The sequence below is a fragment of the Carlito syrichta genome, unplaced genomic scaffold, assembly GCF_000164805.1.
Source record: "Carlito syrichta isolate Samal-C Ts95f unplaced genomic scaffold, Tarsius_syrichta-2.0.1 Scaffold302410, whole genome shotgun sequence".
Lineage (NCBI taxonomy): Eukaryota > Metazoa > Chordata > Mammalia > Primates > Tarsiidae > Carlito > Carlito syrichta.
The window spans coordinates 678,244-703,996 of record NW_007246506.1 but is presented as its reverse complement, the minus strand read 5'-3'; the positions used below and the strand labels follow the sequence as shown (position 1 = coordinate 703,996).

At 36.1% G+C, this 25,753-nt stretch overlaps 1 protein-coding gene across 1 annotated transcript in view; it reads left to right on the top strand.

Annotated features, from left to right (window-relative positions):
* Positions 1-25,753, top strand: part of MAN2A1 (mannosidase alpha class 2A member 1) — a 175,292-nt gene that overhangs the window by 47,629 nt on the left and 101,910 nt on the right. The window contains exons 5-7 of the mRNA XM_008056604.2: positions 15,604-15,731; positions 20,936-21,109; positions 23,764-23,950. Coding sequence (XP_008054795.1) covers positions 15,604-15,731; positions 20,936-21,109; positions 23,764-23,950 — 489 coding nt within the window. The remainder of the gene's footprint in view (positions 1-15,603; positions 15,732-20,935; positions 21,110-23,763; positions 23,951-25,753) is intronic.

Below are 25,753 nucleotides of genomic sequence, written 5' to 3'. Positions count from 1 at the left end.
TGGGCACTCCCAGGCTAATATTTCTTCTCTTTCTTCATAAACTCTTAGCTTTCATTATTGACAAATGACCATCTTCTCCTTTTTTATGACTAATATTGTTATCACTACCCTCTTGTATTGTTGTGTGTTTGCTGTCCTTTTTACTTAAAAGACAGTCTATTTGGAATGGCACTTCTAAAGGATGGGCCCTGGGGCCAGGCTGCCTAGGTTCAAATCCTGGCAGATCTCATCATCTACTGTGTGACTTCCATTTACTTGACTTATCTGTCCCTAGGTTTCTTCATTTGTCAAACGTTGGAACTAATTTTATTTGATTTTTATGAGTATTGAATTAATGAAAATAACATGTTTAGCACAATGCCTGGCACATTTTAAATCCCCAGTAAGTATTAGTGGCTCTTACTGTTTTAGCTTTTGTCACTTTGAGTATTTCTCTTGGACACTTGTAATTTTTAGTTCTGAAGCCAGCTTTACAGTCTTCTCTAGTGGGAGATTTTAACTAGAAAATATGTTTTCTATGTTTTAAAAAAGTTTCCTTATATATAGTGCTTCATTGAAGATAACTTTCTCCCCCTCATGCTCAGATGCTTTTTTTTTTTTTTACTTCATACATGAAATTCTAAATTTTCACCAACATATATATATAACTTTTCATTAAGTTTTCCATCTACAAATTCAAGCTACTGCTTTTGTCTTATTTATTTTAGAATTCAATTATCTAGCTGTCATGACTCCAGTTTATCTTTTCATGTGCATTTTCATTTTTTGTGTGTGTTTATGACATTTTGGAATTTTTTTCATGGATCCCACTGATTCAGTACTCTCTAGTACTTTTCTTGCTTTTGAATGCTTCATTTTCACTTTAGTTCTGTGCTTTTGTGTTGTTGTCCATGAGTACAAGCATTTTCTCCCTTTTTCTGTATCTTTGAGCAAGAACAGTTGTATCCACACCTGGAATTTGTTCCAAAACAAAGTGTAACTTGCCTTGAATCCTTTCCTTTGCTGACCAGGTACTTTTGGTTTCCTTGTTGTGAGCAGCTGTTATTCCTGGCCGGCCAGCATCCACTTCACCTGATTTCCTTTTGGGAAATGACCTCTCAAAGAGAAGTCAAATCCTCCTTCTTCCTCCTCTAGTCCAGACAGATAAGCTTGACCTGAGCTCAGTTAATCAACATATTATTTCCCAGGGTTTCATATCTTTAGAGAGTGAAGTGAGAGGTGACAGATGGAAGAGAGGGAAGCAGACACAGAGGGAAGTTTGCAGGTCATTCTTCACGGCACCTTGCATTTATGAGACTTCCTGTGATGCATCCCTGTGGGTCCTGCAGCATGACTTCTCATTTTCCTCCAGCCCTTTGTTAAGCTTGGACTTTTAGCCTGCCTTCAATTCTGTGTACCTGGGACAGTCTCCCAACATATCTATCTAGAGTCAGTTTGTGTTGCTTATAAACAAGAGAACCAACTGATATATTTCTCCTTATTGTTGGAGAACTAGGTCCTGGAAGATGCCATGAGCATCAGGGATCCAGCAGCTGTGGAAGGATCCCAGGTTATACATAGGACTGAGAGAGGCTAAGAGAGGACCTGTAAGAAGATCTGAAGATGGAATGCCCCATCTTTGGTCTCCTGTGTCTTTTGTGAAGCTGCTGAGTCTGGGGCTGACTTTCTGCATTTAGCTTTGTTTCTGTGCGGCCTGTAAACTGGGTAGGAGTTGTGGCCTACCTGAAGGTATTGCTTAACAAAGTCCAGCCACCTCAGAAGGAAGCTGGGCTTGCTGCCCTGCCACTTATGGTGTGGTGAGGCCAGTCATGCTTGGCTCCCTTCAGTGTGGCTTCATTAGCCAGCAGCCCTCTGCAGTGGTCACAGCACTGGGTAGAGTGGGGCTCACTAAAGTGCTGTGAGGATGAAGGATGGGCACTGTGATGAGTATCTTTCCCAAGATTCAGCTTTGCTTCAGTCCTTGGCCCTCCAGATTAGAAGCTGTTGCCAGAATCTGTCAGAATCTACTCTATTTATGACTTGGACTCCATGCTGATTTTTCACACAGAGCAGTTGCAGGTCAGAACTTGAATTATTTCAGTTTCATCTGTACTATATCTGTCAGAAATGCTGCCAACTTTATGGCTTGTGGATAGCCCCCTTCTCCTGGTTCTACCTGGATACGAGTTTTCTCTCTTTTTTCTATTCTGTTGGCCACTTTACTTAGGTTGAACCATATAAAATTGCCAGTGTTTGACCACTTTTTGATGTCTAAAAATGGCAATTTCATATGATTCAACCCAATATTAAATATAGAGGATAAGATATTGGAGATGATGCAGCTTAGAAACTAGAACTCAATCTACTATTACTCAAACTCCTTTTGAGAGTTTTTTTTGGCATTGGGAAATATTCTGGAATATAAACCTGATCCTTAATGATATCATTTTGCTTGAAAAAATTGTTTTATAAGCACATTAGTGTGAGTGAGTTTTGTTTCTGGTCAAAATTTGTGAAAGTTCACTGCCTTCTAGCGATAATTATTCACTTTTATTCATTTATTACATTTATCTGTGGAACTAGTTTCACATATTATACATAGTATTTTTCCCCCTACTTACTTGAACAGAGCATTCTTAGTGTTGGTTGCCTATATGTATGTTTTTGAGGAAAAATTTAATAGATATTTAGGTTTGCTCTCATTATTTAAAATTCTGAGCTTGTACTAAGTGGTATTACTAATAGATTTTGTTTTTTGTCTACTAGTGTAATGCTTATGCAGTGGCTTGTTTTTTCTTTTTTGAAGATGAGCTATGGATTAAATTTCTGTACCTAAATTTGCAAGCTAGCTGTTGTAGAACCCTGTTAATTCCAGCAGAGTTCCACATAAGCTTTCATTGTCCCTGAAGAATACCAATTGATTGTGGGAACTTAACAGAAACATAACTCAAATGATCCTCATAATCTATTCTAGCAATGACTTGTTTGATTCTTCCTGCACCCCTGTGCAGCAGTATTCAACTCTGTAAGCTTTTAAAAATGAAAATCTAGTTAACTAAAGAGAGATTCATGCAAACAACATCTAGCTTTTCTGATTTCTTTTGTGAATCAAAATAATTTAATCAATTATAATCATAGTTCCTACTTGTAGCACATATCCAGCAGATTTAAAAGAAACTACCTTCCATCAAATAATCAGCATATTGTCTTCTACCCTTGTTTTATTTTGAAAATGACTGATATGTTAACATTTTTATTTTAGACTTCATATTTGAATATTTTTGGCTAAATGCAATTAAATACTGCATGATGTTTATAATACGTCAAAATGTGAACCCTTATTTAGAGTCAAGCAGCTGAAACATTAGCCTTAGCATTTCCTTTGACTAGCACCCAGCATGTTACATATTCATTGTTCTTCTTTGGGATCTGAGATATTGGAACAGTTTTTTCACTGCATCTGCTCCTGCTATTGAGGCCAGTGTTCAGTTGAGAAACCCACTGAGTTGTTGGAAACTAAGAGCAGTTTGTATGTTCACCAAAGTCTTGACCAGCTTCTCTTTGTAGATCTTTTGGTGTGAAATAAGTCTCCAAATGTGTGCTTGGAGAAGGTTACCCTCAATTAGTATAGACCAAACTTCACCATTGAGTTTCATTGCTTTGCCAAGAATGCATACTCTTAATTCATCCAGTCTTTATACCATCTTCATATATCTTTCCCCCTACGTTTTTATTTAAGTAGACCTTCCACCCTATTCTCTTAGCTATCTTTGCTTGCTTATTGAAGTCAGAGAAGTATTTGATGTTAGTTTCTTAAGTAATAAGCATCCTTAACTGATGTGCATTTTGAGTTTTCCTAGAAAAACAGACTACTAAGGTTCTTACATACACTAATATTTTACATTTATACAGGTTAGATTTTATGGTATTTAACCAGTCTGTTGTAAAATTTACAGAGCAATGAGAAGTTACAGTGTGTCTTGTGATGTTCTGCGTCATTTTCAGATTTGGATTGAGTTTAGAGCGTAAAGGTATTTAGCTTTTCATCAGAATGATCAATGCAGTGCAACAAGGTCAAAGATAACTTTAGTTCTAATAGTTAAAGCAGTGGTATACATTTATTTTCAAAAGTACGTGTTCTCCCCTCATCCCTTCAATCCCAGTTCATCTTGAGTGAGGAGGCACTACTTTACTTCAACCACTGGCTTCTGTTTACATCATGGATTCTGTAAAAGCCATGGGAACCTCTCAGATGCTCCATCCCTTGGAAACTTTGTCAGTCCCCAAGGAGGATTTCTTTGCAGGATTGACATTGCCTGCTCCATTCTTGTGGAAATTTTTTCCTTTTTTTGGCTTCTGTGACTCTAAGCGCTTCCTCTTTAGGATCTACTTCTACATTGCTGGTCTCTTTGATTTCTTCCTCTGCCTCACTTCCTAAATTTTCCTGTTCTCACCTGTTAGGTAACACCCCTTTATTTTCCTTTCTTCATTTTGCATTTTTGTCCATGTATTTCTTCAGCCAATCCTATAGCATTCTCTTGAGTTAAGGTCCTTTGTTGTCTTCATTCTCCTGTTGAGGAACACAAGGCAGAGGTGTTGAGGAGAAACAATACCTAGTTGCTATGTCACCTAGCTAGTAAGTGTGGTGTTAGGACTGAAGCCAGGTAACCTTGCCCCAGAACCAGTGTTCTCGACCTCTGTGGTGCTCTGCCTTCCCACCTGCTGGTTATGCCATATCCAGTCAGTCCCTAAGCTTGTAACTTCTGCTTTTTGGTATCTCTGGACTCTGACTTCTCCTTTTCATTCCCATTGCTCTTGTTTTATGCTGTTATGAAGACCTCCAAATGGTCTTCCTGTTTCCAGCTGTACCATTTCCAAGTATCCTCCATTTTATCAACAGAGTTAAGTTTCTAATATGTGATCATGTTTTCTTTAAAATGCTTTGGTGACCTTTCAATGTCAACAGGTACAGACCAGTTTCCTTTGTCTGACACATCCTGACTTTTCTATGATTCCTCTCTAGTTGTCCACCCTTATCTCCAATCAATTCCTGCCTCACACTCTACTCTTAGGCATACTGAGCCATGTGAGTGTCCTCAAACTTGTGCTGTTTTGTGCTTCTTAGGAATTTTCCCATATGTTCAACTTTTTTTCGTTTTGTTCACTGGATAATTTCATTCTTACTCAATTTTCAAGACTAAGCTGAAATATTACATCATCTTTAAAGTTTTTTCTTATTTACTCTGCCATTCATTTAACAAATATATATTGTATTATGCTCCAGGGATAAAGGAGGTGAACAAGACTGACCTGGTCCCAGCTCTCGGGAAGTGCAGGGAAGACATGCCATTAAACACAGTATTACAATAAAGGGTTTTCTTCTACTAAAACAAAGGCGGGAGGGTCTTGGAAGGCTTCCTGAAGAAAGTGATAATGCTGATACCTGAAGGATGACTAGAACTAGCCAGTTAAGAAGAGGGTGTTAGAGGGCAGGGAAGGAATTCCAGGTTATTAAAAGAGAATTTGTGAACAGAATAAAACAATTTGTGCCAGGGACTAGTAAGAGCATGGCATGTTCAGATGCATGAAAGAAGTTTATGAGGCAAGGGTATATGTACAGAGGCCAGATCATGCATGGCCATCAAGGAGATACAAATCAGAACTTATGTGAGATACTGTCTCAGATCCTTTTAGAATGGCTAAGATATAAAAGACAACACCAAAGTCTGGCTAGAATGTGCAGCAGCTGGAGCGCTCACATATTGCTGGTAGGAATGTAAAATGGGGCAACTTTCTGAAAGGCCTCCAAGGAATTTTCCCAAACATAAAACACATGCTATGTGACCTGGGAGCACCAATCCTAGGAATTTGTCCAGGAGAATTGAAAACATGTTCACAAAAAAATTTGTACAGACATTTTCATAGTAACTTCAAACTGGAAACAGTTCAAATATCCATCAACATTGTGCTGAATTGAAAACTTGTGGTATATTCCTATACCAGGATACTACTCAGAAGGAAAAATAATGAATTTCTAAAACACACAGTAATATGGATGGATCTCATATACAAATGCATGTATGCTTTAACAAAAGAAGCCAGACCAGAAGAGTGAATGTTGTGTGATTCCATTTTAGTCTGAGAGTAGACTAATCTGACCTATTGTGATAGAAATCAGAATGTCAGAATCCTTTTTTGCTGGGAAAGCGAATGGGCATGAGAGAACTCTATGAGTTGGTGGAACTATTCTATATATACATATTATTTTGGGTAGTGATTATAGTTATTAAAATTTATGAAACTGAAAATGTGTTTATTGCATGTTATTTTAAGTGAGCATTTTATGAATGAAGTAATGTTTATTATTCAGTGCGATATTTAAAGTGTATCCCCTGCTTATGAAAACTTTGCAAAAGTTATTAATTGAGGTATCTGAGAAATATTCTTAAATAAAAATTCATGACTTTTTAAGTAACAGTTTTGTTAGTTCTCTGTGCTTAGGAGAAACCAAGATAATTAAGGTTTTAGAAAAATAAATTTATTTTTTAGTAACTCAAATTTATACCAGGAGTACTTAACAAAAGATAAGAAACTCAGGCACTCATCTCTGTGTTGTTTAGCTCCTCTCACAGAGAGTGGCTACTGTGACCAGACTCTTGTGTTTTTTTTGTTTGTTTTTTGAGTTAGAGTCTCACTCTGTCACCCAGGCTGGAGGGCAGTGGCATGCTCGCAGCCACTACTGCCTTGACCTGCTGGGCTCCTGCGATCCTTTCACGTCAGCCTTCTGAGTAGCCGGGACTACAGGCACACGATACTACGCCTGGCTAATTTTTTTATGTTTTGTAGAGACGCGTTCTCGCCAAGTTGCCCAGGTGGGTCTCGAACCCGTGGGCTCAGGCAATCCTCTCGCCTCGGCCTCCCAAAGTGCTGGGATTACAGGCTGAGCCACTGAGCCCGACCAGACTGTTGTTTATTTTATATATGTACAGGAAGACTTGGGTACATGTACATATGTACATAGGCATAGACGTGTATAATACAAATGATAGCATGCCGTGCACATCGTGCTGTTTTTATTATTTTTTGAGTGGGTCTTTTTTTATTGTGGTAAGTAGGTATAACGTAAAATTTACTGTTTTAACAATTTTTAAATGTACAGTTCAGTAGCATTAAAACATTTACACTGTTGTGCAACCTATTACCACCATCCATTTCTATAACTTTTTCATTATCTCAAGTGGAAACTTTGTACCCGTTGGACAATAATTTCCATTCCTCTATCTTTCCTGCTCCTGGCACCACCATTTTGCTTTCTGTCTCTATTAGTCTATAGGTGCCTTATAGACATAGAATCATATTTGTCTTTGTGTGCCAAGCTTATTTCACTTAGCATAATATCGTGAAGTTTCATTCATGTTGTAGCATGTCAGGTTTTTTTTCTTTTTAAGGCTATAAATATTCTAGTGTGTGTATATACCACATTTTGTTTGTCCATACATCCTTTGATAGGTATTTGGATTGTTTCTACCTTTTGGCTTTTGTGACTAATGTTGCTATTAACATGGGTGTGTAAATATCTGCCCAGGTCCCTTCTTTCAGTCTTCTTTTGTATGTACCCAGAAGTGAGATTGCTGGATCATATGGTAATGCTTTGTTTAATTTTTTGAAGAGTTGCCATATTGTTTTCTACACTGACTCTGTACCATTTTGCATTCCCACCAGCAGTGCATAAGCTTCCCATTTCCTTACATCCTTAATCTATATATATATTTTTAAAATAGCTATCTTAATGGGTGTTGTACCATACTTTAAAAACATATATCTTGGAGAATCTTTCAGTAAAGTATCTTTATGAATGAAACTTAATTTATTTAACTACTCCCAGTTTTATTTCTAGTCTCTTGCTAATTTGTAGAGTATATCTTTTATCTTTATTGTATACAGGGCTTTTTTATAATTTTAAATATTTTCTGACTTATTTGAGTAAGCATGGATAAAAGTATATATGCATTTTATAATTTGATGGTTATTGCCAGCAGTGTGTGAGAATTCCTGTATCTGTACATCCTTGACATTATAGTATGTTATATAGCCTTTTCATCTTTCTAATCTGATAGGTGAAAAGTGGCATCTTGCTGAAGTTTTAATTTGCATTTCTTTATGAGTAGAGGTTAAATTTCATTTTTAGGAGTCAGTGATTTTTGCAATATGTGCTTTGAATCCTTTGTCTGTTTGACTTTATTGATATCCTTTTTTTTACAGTTTTATACTTACAGGAACACTGAGTGTTGAATAAAACAGAGGTGATTCCTGTCCTCATTGTGCTTATAGTCTGTTGGAGAAGAAAGCCAGTAAACAGACAAACATGCAATTACATTTTGTGAGAAATGCCATGATTCCTGAAAGATAATAATTTCGTTGGGGTCTGGGTAGGATGTGATGGCCAGTAACAATTCCTAATGAATCCATAAACACCAATGAGGCAAATACTGGAAAGGAAAATATTCCAGGCATATAGAGAGCATGGAAAGCTGAAAGAAGGACTGAAATGAGGAAGAAATTATACAGGTTGACCAATTTGCCCTCTGTTCCTCATATACTAAATCTTTATAGGCAGGTATCAATAATATTTAAAAACATACACTAAGTTTCCCCAATTTTTATATGAGGAGTTTTAAAACAAATCTTATTTTTACCCGCATACTAGATACTTCCCATGAAAGGAGCATTAATCAGATAATCTGATTACCAAATGTCTTTAGAGTATACATTGATTCACTGAGAACCACTGTCTTTGTGAATTTTCCATTTAACTACTTTTAAAATTTAAGAATGAAACCCTGTATGTCATCTTATATTATTTCATATTTTCCCAGATGTATGATTAAAAATTCAACTCGTTTTCTCATGTGAAATTAATTTGCGATTCTTTGAAGCTTGCTAAATGATGCATTGTTGCTACTAAGTTGTCTGTAACAATTTCCCCATTAGGGAAAAAAGCTCTTTGAGTGTATCCTTCTGTGTGTGACCAAATTCCAAATTTCTGATGAGTCTACGTAGGGGAAAAAGTGACACTCAGAGAAAATGATTTGTAGCTTGTTATGCTTTGCAGTAAATTCTTAAATGTGTATTCTGCATCTTAGGCAAAATGAGCAGTGACAGATAGGCTCAGATAAATTTTGATCAGTTATTTTCTTAAGCTTTTTATACCAAATTTCCCATAATTGAAATAGAAACATGGAAGTACTTCAGTGTCTTTGACCATTAGTTACAAGTCAATTTATTACTGTAAAAAGTGAAACATGAGTATTGTTAACTTTGGAAATTAGTGCCTTGTTTCCTAGTTTCTACATTTGCTAGGTAAATATACTTCTTTATTTCTATTTACCCTATGTCTTTTCACTTTGGGCTCTAGATCTCATGTTTATTAAGAAATATCATGAAGTATACATGTAAAAAATTTTGCCAAAAATCAGAGTGTCTTGGTTGAAACTAAGCAATAGACTCCACGGCGTGGGCAAATCTTTCATAATTTTGTATCCCCCTGCCTGTCAGAGAAATAATTCAAATTGATGTTTTTTGAGCACTAACTAAATGGAAATAATTGGACTTGTCTGTACTTGTTTTAAGTAAATGTTCCTATAGATACAGGTATGTCTCATTACTTAATTTTAAAACAAGTGATTAGTCTTAAGTGTTCAGTTACAGTCTATCTTATTTTTATTTTATCACTAACAGTGGCTATTTTAAGTAAGTTACTTTTTTTGTAGACTAAATAGATTTCTGTTATTGCTCATAAATATATATATATATATATATATTTTATTTATTTTTTTTTTTTTGAGTTGGAGTCTCACTCTGTTGCCCAAACTGGAGTGCAGTGGCCGCTCGCAGCCACCGCAGCCTCGACCTGCTGGACTCCAGCGATCCTTCCGCCTCAGCCTTCCAAGTAGCTGGAATTACAGGCATGTGCTACCACACCCAGCTGATTTTTTTATTTATTGTAGAGATTAGGTCTCGCTGCCCAGGCGGGTCTCAAACCCGCGGGCTCAGGCAATCCACTCACCTCAGCCTCGCAAAGGCGCGGGATTACAGGCTGAGCCACCAAGCGCGGCTAAATCTATATTTTTAAATGTTCTTACTCATAAGGAGACCCTGAACATTTACCATAATACTATAAGAAACAGATTGGCAGTAGTGGGGATACAACATCAAGAAGGGTACCTGATCTCAAACCAGGCAAAGTGGGGACCAAATGGAGGCCCAAACTTTACCTGTACAATGTCCACTTGTATACCTAATCCTCAATTGTACGCTACATCTTTTAAACAAAATAAAATATAAAATAAAAATAAATAAAATTTGAGATATTTTCAGCCAAAAAAATAAAAGTTAAAAAAAAAAATTAAGCCAAGCATGGTGGCTCACGCCTGTAATTCCAGCACTTTGGGAGACTGAGGGAAAAGGATTACTTGAGTCCAGGAGTTTCAGACCAGCCTGGGCAACACAGACCTCTCGCTACTCAAACGCCAAAAAGAAAAAACAAAAAACCAGTTACTGTGACATGTGCCTGTAGTCCCAGGAGGTCAAGGCTGCAGGGAGCCATGATCATGCCATAGCATTTCAGACTGGGTAACAGAGTGAGATCTTGACTCAAAAAAAAAAAAAGTATTTCCTATATTGTTTCTATAAATCTTTCCGTCCTAATTTTTGTACTTATCACTAAATGATCTTTGCTGTACTTCACAATAATTAGGTCAACTGTTTTCTTCATTTTTGAAACCATTTTTTGTTTTTCTCTCAGCTACTTCTTAAGTACTTATAATATATTTTCTAGAATACAGGACAAATCTGTGTGCTTGTGAAGCTACTGGGTTTTGGTTGTTGTTGAATGATAAGTGCTTTTGCCTAACACAGTAAGTATTTTATATTAAACCAAACCTTCCTGCTTGTGAGAATCTTCAGGTTTGTAACCTATTTTTTCTATTCTTATGGATGGTTTAAAGGATGATATACTAGGAAAAACAGGCAGTTCAGTGAAATAAGAGTACTCACTCACCTGATTATTCCATCAAGTGTCATACTACTAGATGGTTGCTTAATATTTAAAAGCATGTTTATCATGTTGTCTGTTTTCTTCCACAGAAGTGTTCTGTCTGATTAAGAAATTATGCCGAGAGAAACTAAAAACCTGTGCTCTTTCTGGCCTGCTATTATGACACCATTTATGCCTATTTTTGACCTATTCGTGCAGTTTTTTCCTAAAAACCTATATGAGCATGCTATTTAAAAATATGAGTCCCTTGGTTTCTGTGACATAATATCTTGGCTTTTTCTTATGAACTGGTTTAAAAATCACTCTGATTGAGTCCTAAAAAACAACTATACTCCATTATTTCCTCACTAATTTAGTGGTTTTTAAATTTTAATTACATATTTTTAATTATACAAAAAATTTATATGTATTTATGGAGTACATGGGATATTTTGTTATATGCATAGACTGTGGTCATGATCAAGTTAGGGTATTTGGGGTGTTCATCACCTTGAGTATCATTTTTATGTATTGGGAACATTTCAAGTCCTCTCTTCTAGGTATTTTGAAATATACATTGTTGATGAGCATAGTCAGTGTATTCTGCTATCAAACATTAGAACTCATTCCTTCTGTGTATCTGTACCCACTAACCAACCTCTCTTTATCCCCCTCCCACCCCGATCCATACTCCTTGGGGTATCTGTCTCATTCTCTTCTCTACTTCTGTGAGATCAACTTTTTTAGCTTCCACGTGTAAATCAGAGCATACAATATTTATCTTTCTGTGCTTGACTTTATTTTACTTATCAAAATTATCACAAATGACGTGATTTTCTACTTTTTTATGACTGAAGATTTCATTATGTATATATACTACGTTTTCCTTATCCATTCATCCATTGAAGGACACTTAAGTTGATCCCATGTCTTTGCTATTATGAATAGTGCTGCAATAAATATGGGAGTGCAGGTGTCCGTTTAATATGCTGATTTATTTTCCTTTGTGTAAATACCCAGGAGTGGGATTACTGGACTGTATGGTAGTTCTGTTTTTAGTTTATTTTAGAAATCTTCAATGACTATTTAAATAACACAAATATTTTTAAAGTCTGTCTCTCAACTTCCTATTCTGACCCATGTTTCTATTTCTAAGTAAAGTTATGGTAACTTTTAATGGCTCTTACCAACTGGCAGGATAGGTTTTTCCTTATTACTCTTTTCTTGAGTGTGTCAGGCTAAATTCACAGATGGATTCTTTTTGTCTTTATCCTTCTGCCTGATCCTTGGCTCTCCTTCTGACTAGTTTCTTTGGACTTCCTGTCCTTCCCTATTTCCTCTTAAAGTCCCCTAAAGCTTTTTTATTCGTCCTTTTTCTTAAGGTTTTTTTTTTTCAGTTTGCTCTTTTTAGATGTCTTAGTAATATCAAATAGCACTGTCTAAATTTATATTCATTACAGCAAAGTGACTTCCTTTATCAACTCAACTGTTTGTGTATTAATACTGCCACTCAGACATCTGAAATTAAAACAATAGGTTATATTTGCATTAATCCTTTCTTCTATCTTCAGTCATTTCCTGATTGTCACTGATATTTTTAATGAAATGTCTCTTTTGTCTTTCTTCTTATTTATTATCACTACCATATTTGAGAGCATATCACCTCATACCTAGATTATTGAAGCTTCATTTTAACGGACCCTTTCCTTTCTAATTTATCTTACATATATATGTCTGTGAGCTTCATTTAATATAAATACTGCTTGGAAATACTAATATTAAACTGATGACTTCATTCACTCATTCCTTGTTCATCTAACAAATATTTGAGTGCCTGTTATATGCGAAGGAAGCTTCTGGGTGCAGAACATGCAAACGTGAATAAAACAGCACCCTAGTCCCTATTGTCTCGGTGCTTACATTCTATGGTGGATAGGTGTAAGGAGGGAAAGAGTGGAGACAAGTAAATGAACAACATGCTTTTGGTTTCTGAGTGTGATATGTAGAGTGTGAGGTACAGAGGAAGTGTTGGTTTTGCTTGGGTGCTCGTGAAGACTTCTTTGAGCTGAGCCATGAGGGCAGTTGGGACCAGCCAGGTTGGGAAAGATAGGAGAGAAGAAAATAGATAAGAAAATGTTGGGAAACTTTTTTTTTTTTGAGTTGGAGTCTCACTCTGTCACCCAGACTGGAGTGCAGTGGCCGCTCGTGGCCACTGCATCCTCGCCTGCTGGGCTCCGGCGATCCTTCCGCCTCAGCCTTCCAAGTAGCCGGAATTACAGGCATGCGCTACCACGCCCGGCTGATTTTTTGATTTATTGTAGAGATGAGGTCTCGCTGCCCAGGCGGGTCTCGAACCCGCGGGCTCAGGCAATCCACTCACCTCAGCCTCCCAAAGGCGTGGGATTACAGGCTGTGCCACCGAGCCCGGCTGGGAAACTTTTTAATAAGTGGGAAGATTTCCATGCCTCTCCAGCTTAATTAGATAGTCTTTAAAGTAGCCATTGTGCATAGGTAAGAATCAATATTTCAAAGTAGCATCTCAGGCATCATGGGGAAGGGATGGAATCGAACAGATGGAACTGGGAAAATTAGCTGCTATATATAATATGTGTGATTCTTTGCATAGTTGAATGTTTCTTGAAGACCATTCATGCCTTTATTATGTAGCAAAATAAAAACCAGTATAGAGGAAAAGAGAAATTCTATCATTGGAGTAATTTTTTTCCATGTGTTTTTCAGTTTTCTTAATCTGTAGTTCCTATTCACTATTCAAGATCAACAAAGAATTTTTTTTTTGGCCAATTTATATCTGAGATTTTCCAACGGATCTGTTTATTGGGATATGAGATAATGAGGTCAAGTTTTCATACTTGATTGTCAGAGTCTAAATCTCAAACTGTTCTGGTGTCTCAGGCTGCTAAGCATGAGGCATAAGTGGCATGCCTGACCCATGGCATCTAGAGTGTGACTGAATTGGGCTGTCACCAGAAAAATTAAAGAAAAGAACTAATTGCAAGTAAAGGCTTATTGGCAGTAAGGGTGGGAGTCATTAGCCTTAAATTTACTTGTGTGTTTAAAACAATTTCCAGCTCCTTTATTATAGGTTCTTGATTTGGGCCTTTGAGAATCGGAGGTTTGACTGGACTTTTGGGTTTCTTTACACACTCTAATGATTCATCATATTCTCCATGTGAAATTATATTGGTTGGTGATCCCCATGGCAACGTAAATTTAATATATTTCTTTTTGTTGAGGATTTTTATTTCACTTTTTAGAAATCCTGCCTATTATCTACTCTGTCACTGGTTATATGATCATGCATAAGTCTGAATAAATCAGATGTGTGGCTTCTGTTATTTGCTTTGTAGGAAAATATTTATTCATCCTTTGTAACTCTGATCTGCTTCCACTACATTTGACTTGCTTAGGAGTTCGTTCCTATATGTAGGCATTCAGTGGTGTATATCTTTTCTCAAGCTGCTTTGCTTCTTTCTGACATTTTATCCCATTGTCCAAACCATTTTGTTGCAGACTGAGTCTATGGCACTTAAGGAGTGAGGGGAGGGGGCAGGATTGGCAGTAGTGGGAAACTGCGGGGTGGGGTGGGGGCACACCTCATCAACAAGGGTACCTGCATAATGAACATTGGTATGCCTAACCTGGAATTGTATCCCACAAATTAAAAATTAAAAAAAAAGATATTTACCCAAATTCTTGAGTTTTTTGCTTCCTTAGGTCCTTTTTCAAATTTTTAATAGTTTATGATTTTTTTCTTCTCAGGGAAAGTATCTTCTTAACTTAATTTTAACTTAACTAATATCTTACCTTCTTTCTTTATTTTTTGACTTAAGCTAGTAAATTAGGCTTTTGCCTCACATGATCAACAGTCTTAGCTAACATATAATTAGGGCTGGGAACCTTGTTACATTGTGTGGTATTATGGCAAATAAATATAGACAAATAATGTTCAAACTTTTTACTTAATGAAAAATAAACTGTATAGTCTACATTTCAACTAAATCTTGAGCAAAATGTAGTATAGTATTATCTGTATTCTTAGAGTCTTGTGATATTTACTAGCTTTACCTTTGTTACTACTTTTGGAGTAGTTTGCATGATTAACTTACCAGTGTCACAAGAACTAAAGTAAATATTTTTTTTTTTGATAAACATATATTGAAACAAATATCATGCTTAAAATGACAGCCCTCCAAAAACATTCATCAAGGATATACTCTGAATAAAACACTTTTCTAGTTGCTCTGCAAGATTTAGAAGTAAGTAAGATTTGACTCCTGACATTGAGAACCTTTGAGGCTCTGTAAGTGTTTATAGCCTTGTGGAAAGGAACCTCCCCAATGACCTGATTGATGTTGCCTAGGAAAGAAGATGGGTCACTTAAGGCACTTTACTAACGGTGATTTAACATGGGACCTTGGAGTTGAAATTCATTCACTGGTTTAAAAAAAAAACTAGTATAAATAGTGATTATATTTAAAGACTATTCTTAAATATTTATGCTTGTCTCATTTTTTTATTTGAACTTTGCTTATATTTGTTAGTATAACCTCTTACTATTTTCTTTTTAGTTTAATAGAAAATGGTCAGTTTGAAATTGTGACAGGTGGCTGGGTGATGGCTGATGAAGCTACTCCACATTATTTTGCCTTAATTGATCAACTAATTGAAGGACATCAGTGGCTGGAAAGTAACCTAGGTATGTATATATTTTCCCTTCATTTGGGTTATTTTTGGCAGTTAATTATGGGGAATATGAAGAGAGACTCTAATTTTTTCAAACTGTATTTCCTAATACTAATTATCATCGAGTAATTTATTTTTTGTTGATTTATGGTTTCTTAGCTTATAAACTGAGTGCTATAGATTTACTACAGTCATTTTTAGGATCATCTACCTTGTTTAACGTATTATTTTATTTGTGTGTTTATTAGTTTTTGATTATATGCTAGCTAAGACTTGATCATGAGAGGCAAAAACCTAATTTACTAGCTTAAGTGAAAAAATAAAGAAAGAAGGAAAGAGAGATATAAGTTAAATCACTGGGTATTTCAGACATATGATAGCTTCGGGTAAGACTGGATCCAGGAGACTCAAATTATATTGTCCAGGCACTGTCTCTTTGGACCTTGCTTATTTTTACTTCAATCTTCCTTCAGGTTTTCGTCACATGGTGAGTAAGATGGCCAAGCAGTCGAGATTCATTTTACCAGTCTAGCAATGAAAAGGAGTTTTCCTTAATACCTTACCTAATTGGCTAACTTAAGTCAGGTGCTTATCTTTTAACCAGTTACTGTGTTTTATTGAGGTTATTTTTAGATATTTTATATATATTTGTTGTTTTTGTTAGGGATAAAATTCTTCCCATTTCCATTAAATTTTTTTAAAAGAAAAGTTGTAAAAATACTGAAAATACTCTCATAAACTCTTCACCCAATTATTAGCATGACACATTTGCTTTATTTTCTCTTTCCATATTGTGGTGGTAGTGGAGGTGATGGTTACTGTTACTGGAATTGTTTTGAGTGTCACTTGCGCATATCATGCTTACATTGAAAAGAATTAACACAGTATGTCTGAAACTGTTATTCTTAGTAAACCCTTGCTTGCAAGGTTGGCCCTTGGCTAGCGTCTGGGGACTTGGATTTCCTAAATGATAATAGTGACTCGTGTTTTTATTTTTATGTGTTTTTATTTTTTTTAGAAAGCAGGATTTATTGAGAGGACAGAAAAGCTCCCAGAGCGGAAGGGGACAGGAGGGGGTTGACTGATTTACTGTTTTTAAACCATTGTGCAAACAATGTCACTTATGCTGAATGCTTGCTCTCCTGGGAGTCTGGAATCTTAGTGTGTGGTAGGTGGCGAGTACCTGTGTGACCAGCCCCTGATGGAAACCTTGGACACTGAGTCTGTAATGAGTTTCTTGGTCAATATCATTTCATACATATTGTCACATTTTGGTACTGAGAATTAAACACATCCCGTGTGAGTCCCCTGGGAGAGGTCTTTTAGATGCTTGTGCCTGGTTTCCTCTGGACTCTATGTGCCTTTTCCCTTTGCTGATTTTGCTTTTTGTCCTTTCACTGAAATATATCATATTCATGAGTACTTGTTATTTTGAAGACTTTATTTTTATAGTTGGTTATGGGATGCCTTTTTAGTTGAATCTTTGACTATTAATTTCTGCTTTTATGAACTTTGTTATAAAATTTGGTCATTATCACTTTTTCTTTTTTTTAGAACCCATTTGAAGATAATATTTTATTTTTTGCATGTCTTTTAAAATTAAATTAAATCTTTTTGAGTTGCAGTCTCATTCTGTCTCCCAGGCTATCGTGCAGTAGCACACTCACAGACACCCTTGAGCTCCAGGGCTCCAGCGATCCTTCCGCCTCAGCCTTCCAAGTAGCTGGAACTATGGCATGTGCTGCCACACCCAGCTAATTTTATTTTGTTTTGTTTTTCTTATATTGATAATTGATAATCTTATTCTTGTATGAAGGCACAAAATCTTTTTGATGATCTTTTCTCGTTTTATTGACACGTGCCCTCTCTATAAATTCTTAGATTTCTCTTATATTATACATTTCCCTAAAATTTTCCCTTGTCCTCTTTTAAAAAAAAATTTGTCTGATGCCAGGGAAAACCCTAGCAGGATACTTGGTTTCTTTCTAAGTTGCTCCTTACCCATCACCTTTCATACCAAAGCTTTGAATAAATATAGTTTACATTCTCTCCTTTCTGCATTATTCCCTCCCAGGGATTCTTTGTTCCATTGCAAAGTTGCTACTTTTGTGGATCAAGTGATTTTCATGTGCTGACATAATTGTTCAATTTAATGAACACTAAACTCTTACATCACTGTGGCACTTGATGTTGATTTTTATCTTGTTTGTAAGCATTCTAAGCCCTTGTTATTTGGGGCAACATATACTCCTTTATTATTTCATAACTTAATTTGATATAATTTCAAATTTATAAAACATCGCATGATAGTACTTGGGAAGGACTCTCATGTATCTTGTACATAGATTCACATGCATATTTTTCTGAACTATTTGAGAGTAAGTTGGAGGCACCATCTCTTCTTATCTCTTAATGTTTTACTGAATATTTCCTAAGAAATTAGGATACTTTTATATATAAACATAGCATGATTATCAAATCAGGAATGTTAACAGTGATAGATACAGTAGGACAATCTAGTTCAAAGTCTATATTTAAATTTTGTCAATTGTCTCAATAATGTCTTTTATAAAAGGCATTCTTTTTCTCACCTATTCCAACACAGGGTCATATATTATATTTAGTTGTTTTGTCTCTTTATTCTCTCTAATTTGGAACCATTCATCAACCTTTCTTTGGGCTTCTTGACCTTTAGACTTTTGAAGAATACAGACCAGTCTTGTAGAAAGTCTCACAATTTGACTTTGTTTCCTCATGAGTGGATTCAGGTTACTTATGTATTTTTTCTCTTTGTCTGTCTTGCTGCCATATTACTGCAGTGGTGTTCTGTTGTCCTCAGTGCATCATATTAGGAGGCTTATAATGTCTCTCTGTCTTAATATTGGTAATGCTAGGATCAATTGGTTAAGGTATGTCTGCTAAGTTTCTTCACTATATTGTTATGTTTTTGCCCTTTTTAACTAATTTTGGGAGGTACATTGAGAATAAGTAAACATTCTATTCCTTCCAAACTTTTGTGATTTAGATTTACCATCCACTGATGCTTCTCTAATTCCACCATTCCTTCTATACTTGTTAAGTTGGCATTCTACTAAAAGGAAGAGTATTTCATTTTATTTTCTGTCTTCTTATTTCAGTATGGGTTCATGGATTGTTATATCCAATGAATTATAATCCAGTACTATCATTATTTATTCTTATAACCCAGTTGTCCCAGGTTTGGCTAGTGGAAGCCCCTTTAGACTTCCCAACCGTTTTTTTGTTTGTAAATATGTCCCCATGACCATTTCTTTACTTTGTAACCCAGGAATATATTCCAGGCTTATCACGTACCTTCCTGGCCTCATCCCCAGAATAAATCTTTTCTTTCAGGTTATTTTTAAAAATGATTAGTACTTAGAGGCCAAGATCTGAGAGCTAAGATGTGCTCATTGTTACTGAGGTGTTATTGCATCTAGGTCTGTCTGTTGCAGAGTTGGGAAATGAGTCTGTGTGTGTTTGTGAATACACATACAGATATCTATATTTTTATACCTATATTTTAAAAAATCATAAGTTAGTGCTGGTATCTCACATTCCAATTCAACATCATAAGGTACATTCCAGTTTCCCATATTTCCATATTTGTAGCTACTTGTGTTACAGTGAAAATTCTGGTTCCCTTGTCCTCACTTGCTCAGTCTTGGAATATATAAAAGCTAGTTTCAGAGTTGTTAAATCTATACCACTATGAAACCAAAATTACTAAATTGAGTACAATATTTCTTTATAATTTTTAGAGATAAATTACATGTGTGAAATGCATAAATCTTATGTGGTCAGTTCTTTGAGTTTTGACAGATACTCTTTTTGAGTCTTGGCTACATATTTTGGCCTCTCTGGGTCCTGATTTTTCCTTCTCAGTCTCCCTTATTGGTTTCCTGTCTCTGTTTTTCTTCAGTATTATTCTACAGAGTTCTGTCTGCTGTCTTCTGTGCTATATTTATTTGAATGATAGTCTCTGCAACTAGAGTCAGGATCAGGATTAACCCATTTTTGTAACCCTAGGGTCTTTCATAGACTTAGGTATATGGAAGGCTGCTAGATAGGTGTTTAAATGGAAAAAGGTGCACATAGCCATATTATTTATGTCAATTTATAGACTGTAAATAGAAACCTTATTTCAGAATCCTGAATAACTAAAAGATCACATGTGTGTAATGCTAAGTGAATAATCTTGCCTTATTAGTGCTAATCTGTGTATTTATTATTTTTATTCTTTTGCATTTTATCCTTTTTGAAAATGAGATATATCTTTAGTTGATGGCTCTTATAATTGGTGTGAGCCAGCTGTGAAAAATCCCATTGGCCTCCTTTGTAGACAGAAAGTACCAGTATAATAATGCTTCAAGATTTATGAAATATGAAAGAGTTATTTTGGCCACTTCTGCCACTGTATAATAAGATGATTTGGGGTTTTTGAAAGGTGTAAAAGAAAGACTTAAAAAAAATTAAGCTGGGCTCGGTGGCTCAGCCTGTAATCCCGCGCTTTGGGAGGCTGAGGTGAGTGGATTGCCTGAGCTCGCGGGTTCGAGACCCGCCTGGGCAACTTGGTGAGACCTCATCTCTGCAGTAAAAAAAAATTAGCCGGGTGTGGTAGCGCGCACCTGTAGTTCTGGCTACTTGGAAGGCTGAGGCGGAAGGATCGCTGGAGCCCAGCAGGTCAAGGCTGCGGTGGCTGGGAGCAGCCACTGCACTCCAGTCTGGGCAACAGAGTGAGACTCCAACTCAAAAAAAAGAAAAAAAAATTAGTGTTGAGATTGGGAAATATAAGTTGAGATGAGCTAGGTTACTTTCTTTTCTCACAAACAATGAGTTTATAAGAATGAGTTCCAACTCCCCAAAGACAGGTGTGTGAGTTCCATGCATGTAGGATCTTAGTCCTATTTGTTGTCTATCTCCATTGAATGGAAATGACTTCATACTAGCTCTAAGGTGGTAGAGTGTTTACTTCAGGCCACTCTGATTGATCTCAGTGAGGATTCCCCTGTCTGAGTGGATCAAGCAGTGGCAGAGTCCTCTCTTCATGGAATCCTACTGGGAATACTTGGCAAAGGGTGGATTCCTGGTCTTATTATCCTAGAACACTGTAGAACTCTGATGCATCTGAATGTATTTTGACTTCTTTTTATTTCATTTATCAATTTAAACAGATAACACTATCTTCTTTATCAACAGGAGTGAAACCTCGATCTGGCTGGGCTATTGATCCTTTTGGACATTCACCAACAATGGCTTATCTTCTAAAACGTGCTGGATTTTCACACATGCTTATCCAGAGAGTTCATTATGCAATTAAAAAACACTTTTCATTGCATAAAACATTGGAGTTTTTTTGGAGACAGAATTGGGGTATGTAGGATTTGATGAAAGTCGAATTTCCACTTGACCTAGATATTTCACAAGGGTTATGACCTCATGCCATTGAGGGTTTTATTCACTGTCAGTCTTGAAAAATCAGGTTGCCTAAAGATATTCACCTTTACATTTATTTTTATAACGTATTTGTGTCAAGATTCTTTTACACAATAATGCCAATATTTATCTATAAAATCTTTTTTATTACTAAAGAAAGAAGGTAAATATAAGGAGCTAGTATTTTTGCCAATAATGCTTCACTTGCTTCTATTTTTGAAAGCACCTGTTTTATCACAAAGTTGTACATGTGTTAGAACCGATATCCAGTCATTTATCTTTATATTCAACCACTCTTACTTCTTTCTGTCTCTCTTGTCTCTATATCTTGTGAGACTTGCCTTTTAAAGCCTTATTTCTGTCCTCCTGGAACAGCCCTCGTATCACCTGTTTTCACACTGTATTCTGTGGGCACCCAGGCATCCCAAAGAGATACTTCTACGCTCTTTGTTAGGAGAGAGGAGAGATGATTCAGGCACCTTGGGAGGTCTTTGCCTTTTCCAACCTCCATTTAATTTAGAATACCTTATTTTATAGTTATTTTTATTTATTGAGCCCTTATTATATGCCATGAGTTATGTTAAATGCTTTATATCCACTCTTATTTAATCTTTATTCTTTAAATTAAGTTATAATTTTTTTATAGTAAAGAAATGGAGGTTTAGTTATGTGAAACCATTTATCCAAAAGTCATACAGGTCATAGATACAGAGCAAAGCTTCATGTTAGTTCTGTGTAGTTCCCGAAGCCCAGGCTTCCAACCCCTGGCACTGTATTCTCAGTAAGACTTCATCTGAAAGAAGTATTTCATTGTTAAAACAATTTGGGAAGTACTGCATTATGTTATACTTGCTTTCCTATAGACCCCTTAAATATTTCAGAAAAATCATTTGTAAATCCAGACAGTAACTTTCTTATGTATACTGCTGTTTTTCCCATAAGGAAAGCAATTAGCTATACAACTTTTTAATTCTAGAAAATTAAGCCCGTAGGGAGAACAAGAACTTGTAGGGGGCTGTGTCCTGTGTACTTTGATCAAATGCGAAGGACCCTATTAACTTGGAAAACAAAGGATTGTTAATTTGAACAAGCCCTTCTTAAACGATTGTCTATATTCATATTGCCTCTAAGTATCACTTAGTAAGAAATTATTGAGTACTTTTATATATTTAATTCTGTGCTAGGAAGAAATATAGAAAACATCCTTGCTTATAAGGAAATTCCAGTCTAATTTGATAAAATTTAGATACAACCAAATGCAGCAGATAAAATTAAACATGTAAATGAGCTGAAAGATAGCAGGGTTCAAAGAGAATTAATGAGGTGTTGAGTACATTCTTATCCATAAAAGAAGGCAGGAGGAAGTTGTCATCAGTTCTGGGACTTGTGACAGCCAATATAATATGCTCATAGCAAGCATTAGTGACCAGTATCCATGGTGTCACACTTGTGAATGTGATCAGTGAAACAGTTGACATCACAGAAATATATAGATTTTAATAGTTTTAAATTTGGAAAATAACTGATAATTATTTTAACTAAATGGATAAAAGTGGAATATTTTAGCACTTACCCAAAAAATTTGAACAAGTTGCTTTTGAAAAGAGGTTTCTGAATTAAGTTGAGCCTGTTTGTGTGTTCTGGTTCTTAATGAAGCAGTTATTTTCATTTCTTAAAAATGAATTGTTCCTTTTTCTTTTTTTCCCCAAATTATAAAAGCAATACATACCTACTGCTGAAAATGGGCAGTCCATACATAAAGCGGGGGAAGTAATTAAAGCTGAGGATCTTACAAAGATAACCACTTGCCACTACTGGTTAAGTCCCTTAAGCTCACTTTGTGGTAGGCTTCTGACCTCACCAAGGTATTGGTATCAATACTGCCTCAGGAGTTAGTGCTCATTTTCCATGTTTCTTTTGTTTGTTCTGTTTTATCTTTACTTTTGAAATTACTTTTTCTTTTCCTGTGCTCCTTTCTTGATGAAAAGTTCCACTGGCTTGCTCTTGGTGAACATGGGAAGAGGCTCTGTGGCCTCTCCTGTGTTGCATTTCCTTTCCTCACTTCAAGAAGTGAGTAGGAATTATTCCAGTGTTTTCATAAGTCCCTGCCCCACCCCTCTTCCTTTGTTTTTCCAGTTCTCTTTTTTTACTCCCTTCCTCTCTTCTTCTCACCCACCCTCCACAGCTGATGTAAGGTCTCTCTCAGTGTGTCCTGTTACCTGAGATCGAACAGATATGGCAGGAGCTGGCAGCCAGGGATGGACATGGCCATGACTTTGGATGAGCCAGTTATAACTTTTACCTCTGCTCAGTTTGTGTCTCTCCAGGTCAGCAGGTGCTGGTTCATGAGGGGGCTTTTCTATCTCTGCTGTGTTTAGATAGAAGAGGTAGAAAGAGACTGAGATGTATGACTATCTTCCTTCAAACTGGTGCCCATTAAATGTTGCTGGGGTATATGCGTGGGAAGTTAAAGGAGCTGTTGATTTAGGGTAGAGCTTGCATTATATATGTGTAAAGCAATGGCATTTTGCATAGTTTTTGGGAAAACAAATTTTACAAATGCAGGTTTGTGTGTTGGCTTTTTATTTTAGATCTGGGATCTGTCACAGATATTTTATGCCACATGATGCCCTTCTACAGCTATGACATCCCTCACACTTGCGGACCTGATCCTAAAATATGCTGCCAGTTTGATTTTAAACGGCTTCCTGGAGGCAGATTTGGTTGTCCCTGGGGAGTCCCCCCAGAAACAATACATCCTGGAAATGTCCAAAGCAGGTATGAAAATAACGTGTTTCATAAGACACCATCTTGAATTAAGTAGTTATATTCTGCTGCTAGTTGCTGAAGGGTTGAACAAATGGGCTTCAGCAGCCAACATTATCCTTTTTTAAGGTATTCATTCAAATCAGATCTAAAGCAACTTAAAAATGCCAGAGCCTTGACTGTACCTCTTATGTGTTACAGTTTAATGGAAAGTGAACAATAGTAGATCAATATACAATGGATAATCTATAATACACTATTATTACCATCTCTTTTGACTTCATTATAAAAGCTTTCTACTGTGTTTGATTGATTTGATATACTTTTGTTGATAATAAAACTTCTGGTCCCTATTGTATAAATCGGTAAGAAAAGCTACTCAACTGCAAAAGCACATTTATTGAAATAGAACACATAAAGAATATAATCATCTATTCCCTTAATAACAATTTCAATAATAGTGGATGCTGCCCAACTCTGTTGAATACACGTCTTTGCATCGTTCTGATGTTTTTGACTTACAGAAAACTTTAATTAGGAATATTTATACTTAAATACATTTAAATAAAAAAACAAAGGCATTAATAATTTCTTTAGAAGAAAATTGTGATAATGATGGGAGCATCCCATTAAACCAAGTTACCTATAGTTTCTAATATTGGTGCTTTTAAAATTGAATTTCTTAACTTAAAAATTGGTGGTGTATAATGTGTTAAAACAAAACATTGCGTTTTAATATAAAAACACTAAACTCTGCTAGAAAAATAATATAGTCTTTTAAATAAATAAAGATTTTTGCAATATTAAATCTATTTATTTTAAAAAAGAAATTCGTTTTTAAAAATGTGTGTGCGGGAGAAGGTAAGATTGGGTGTTTCTACCTTGAATAAGTTCTTGTAATCATAAAGAAGATATTCCAGTGTGAACCTCTGACTGTGGCATACATGAAAGTGAGTTAGCATGGCAGCCTTCTTGTAGCCATGGAGCCCTTCGGTCAAAATCTGTCTTTCATAGTTGTTTTGAAAAATGGTGTTAGCCTGGCAGCCTTTCTTAAAGCCATGGAGTCCTTTGATCAAAATCTTACTTTCATAGTTGTTTGAAAAATGTTCCAAGGTTTGGAATCAGCCTGGTTCCATTTTCTTGATACCTACAGCAGTGAGAACCAATGAGGAACTATGAACAGTTCCAGTAGTTCCAATGAGGAACTAGGAACTTTCTAGCTATGGTTGGGCTAGGTAAGCATAAGATAATAAACCAGTATATAATACAGCAGAAGGTATACTGAAAAGGAAAGGGAGTGGCGGGGATACACTTACCTGTCTACATGGGCAAGTAGCTTTTTGTATTTACAGGTATTTACACTACACTCAGCTCAGGTGGTCCGGGATGGAGAACTTCCTTAAGGTTAGCCAGATGTTTCTGTTGAGGGTCCCAGTGCATACATAAGTATTGTGGGCCCCTCTACTCTTTTTATGGGTGCTGCTGAGACTACCTGTTTGAGGTGGGTGCATTTTTGGAAAAAAGGCATTTTGTGTAACCCTTTTGCCATCTCATCTAAACGTCCATTGATTGCCCCTCAGGATCATACCTTGTGTTCAGTCAGTTCCAGTGATTTAGAAAGTGGTTTTCAGGCACCTGGGATATATGGATGAATGAGTCTGTATAATCCTTTCATAGATATATATTGTTTAGTTTCTTACAAGTCTTGAAATGTTAACTCTACTGATTACTTCATATCCAGATGTCTCCTTCTTTTAGACTTAGAGATAAATGGAAATTAAACATAGGCATTTCAGTTCAGTGGCACCTTTCATC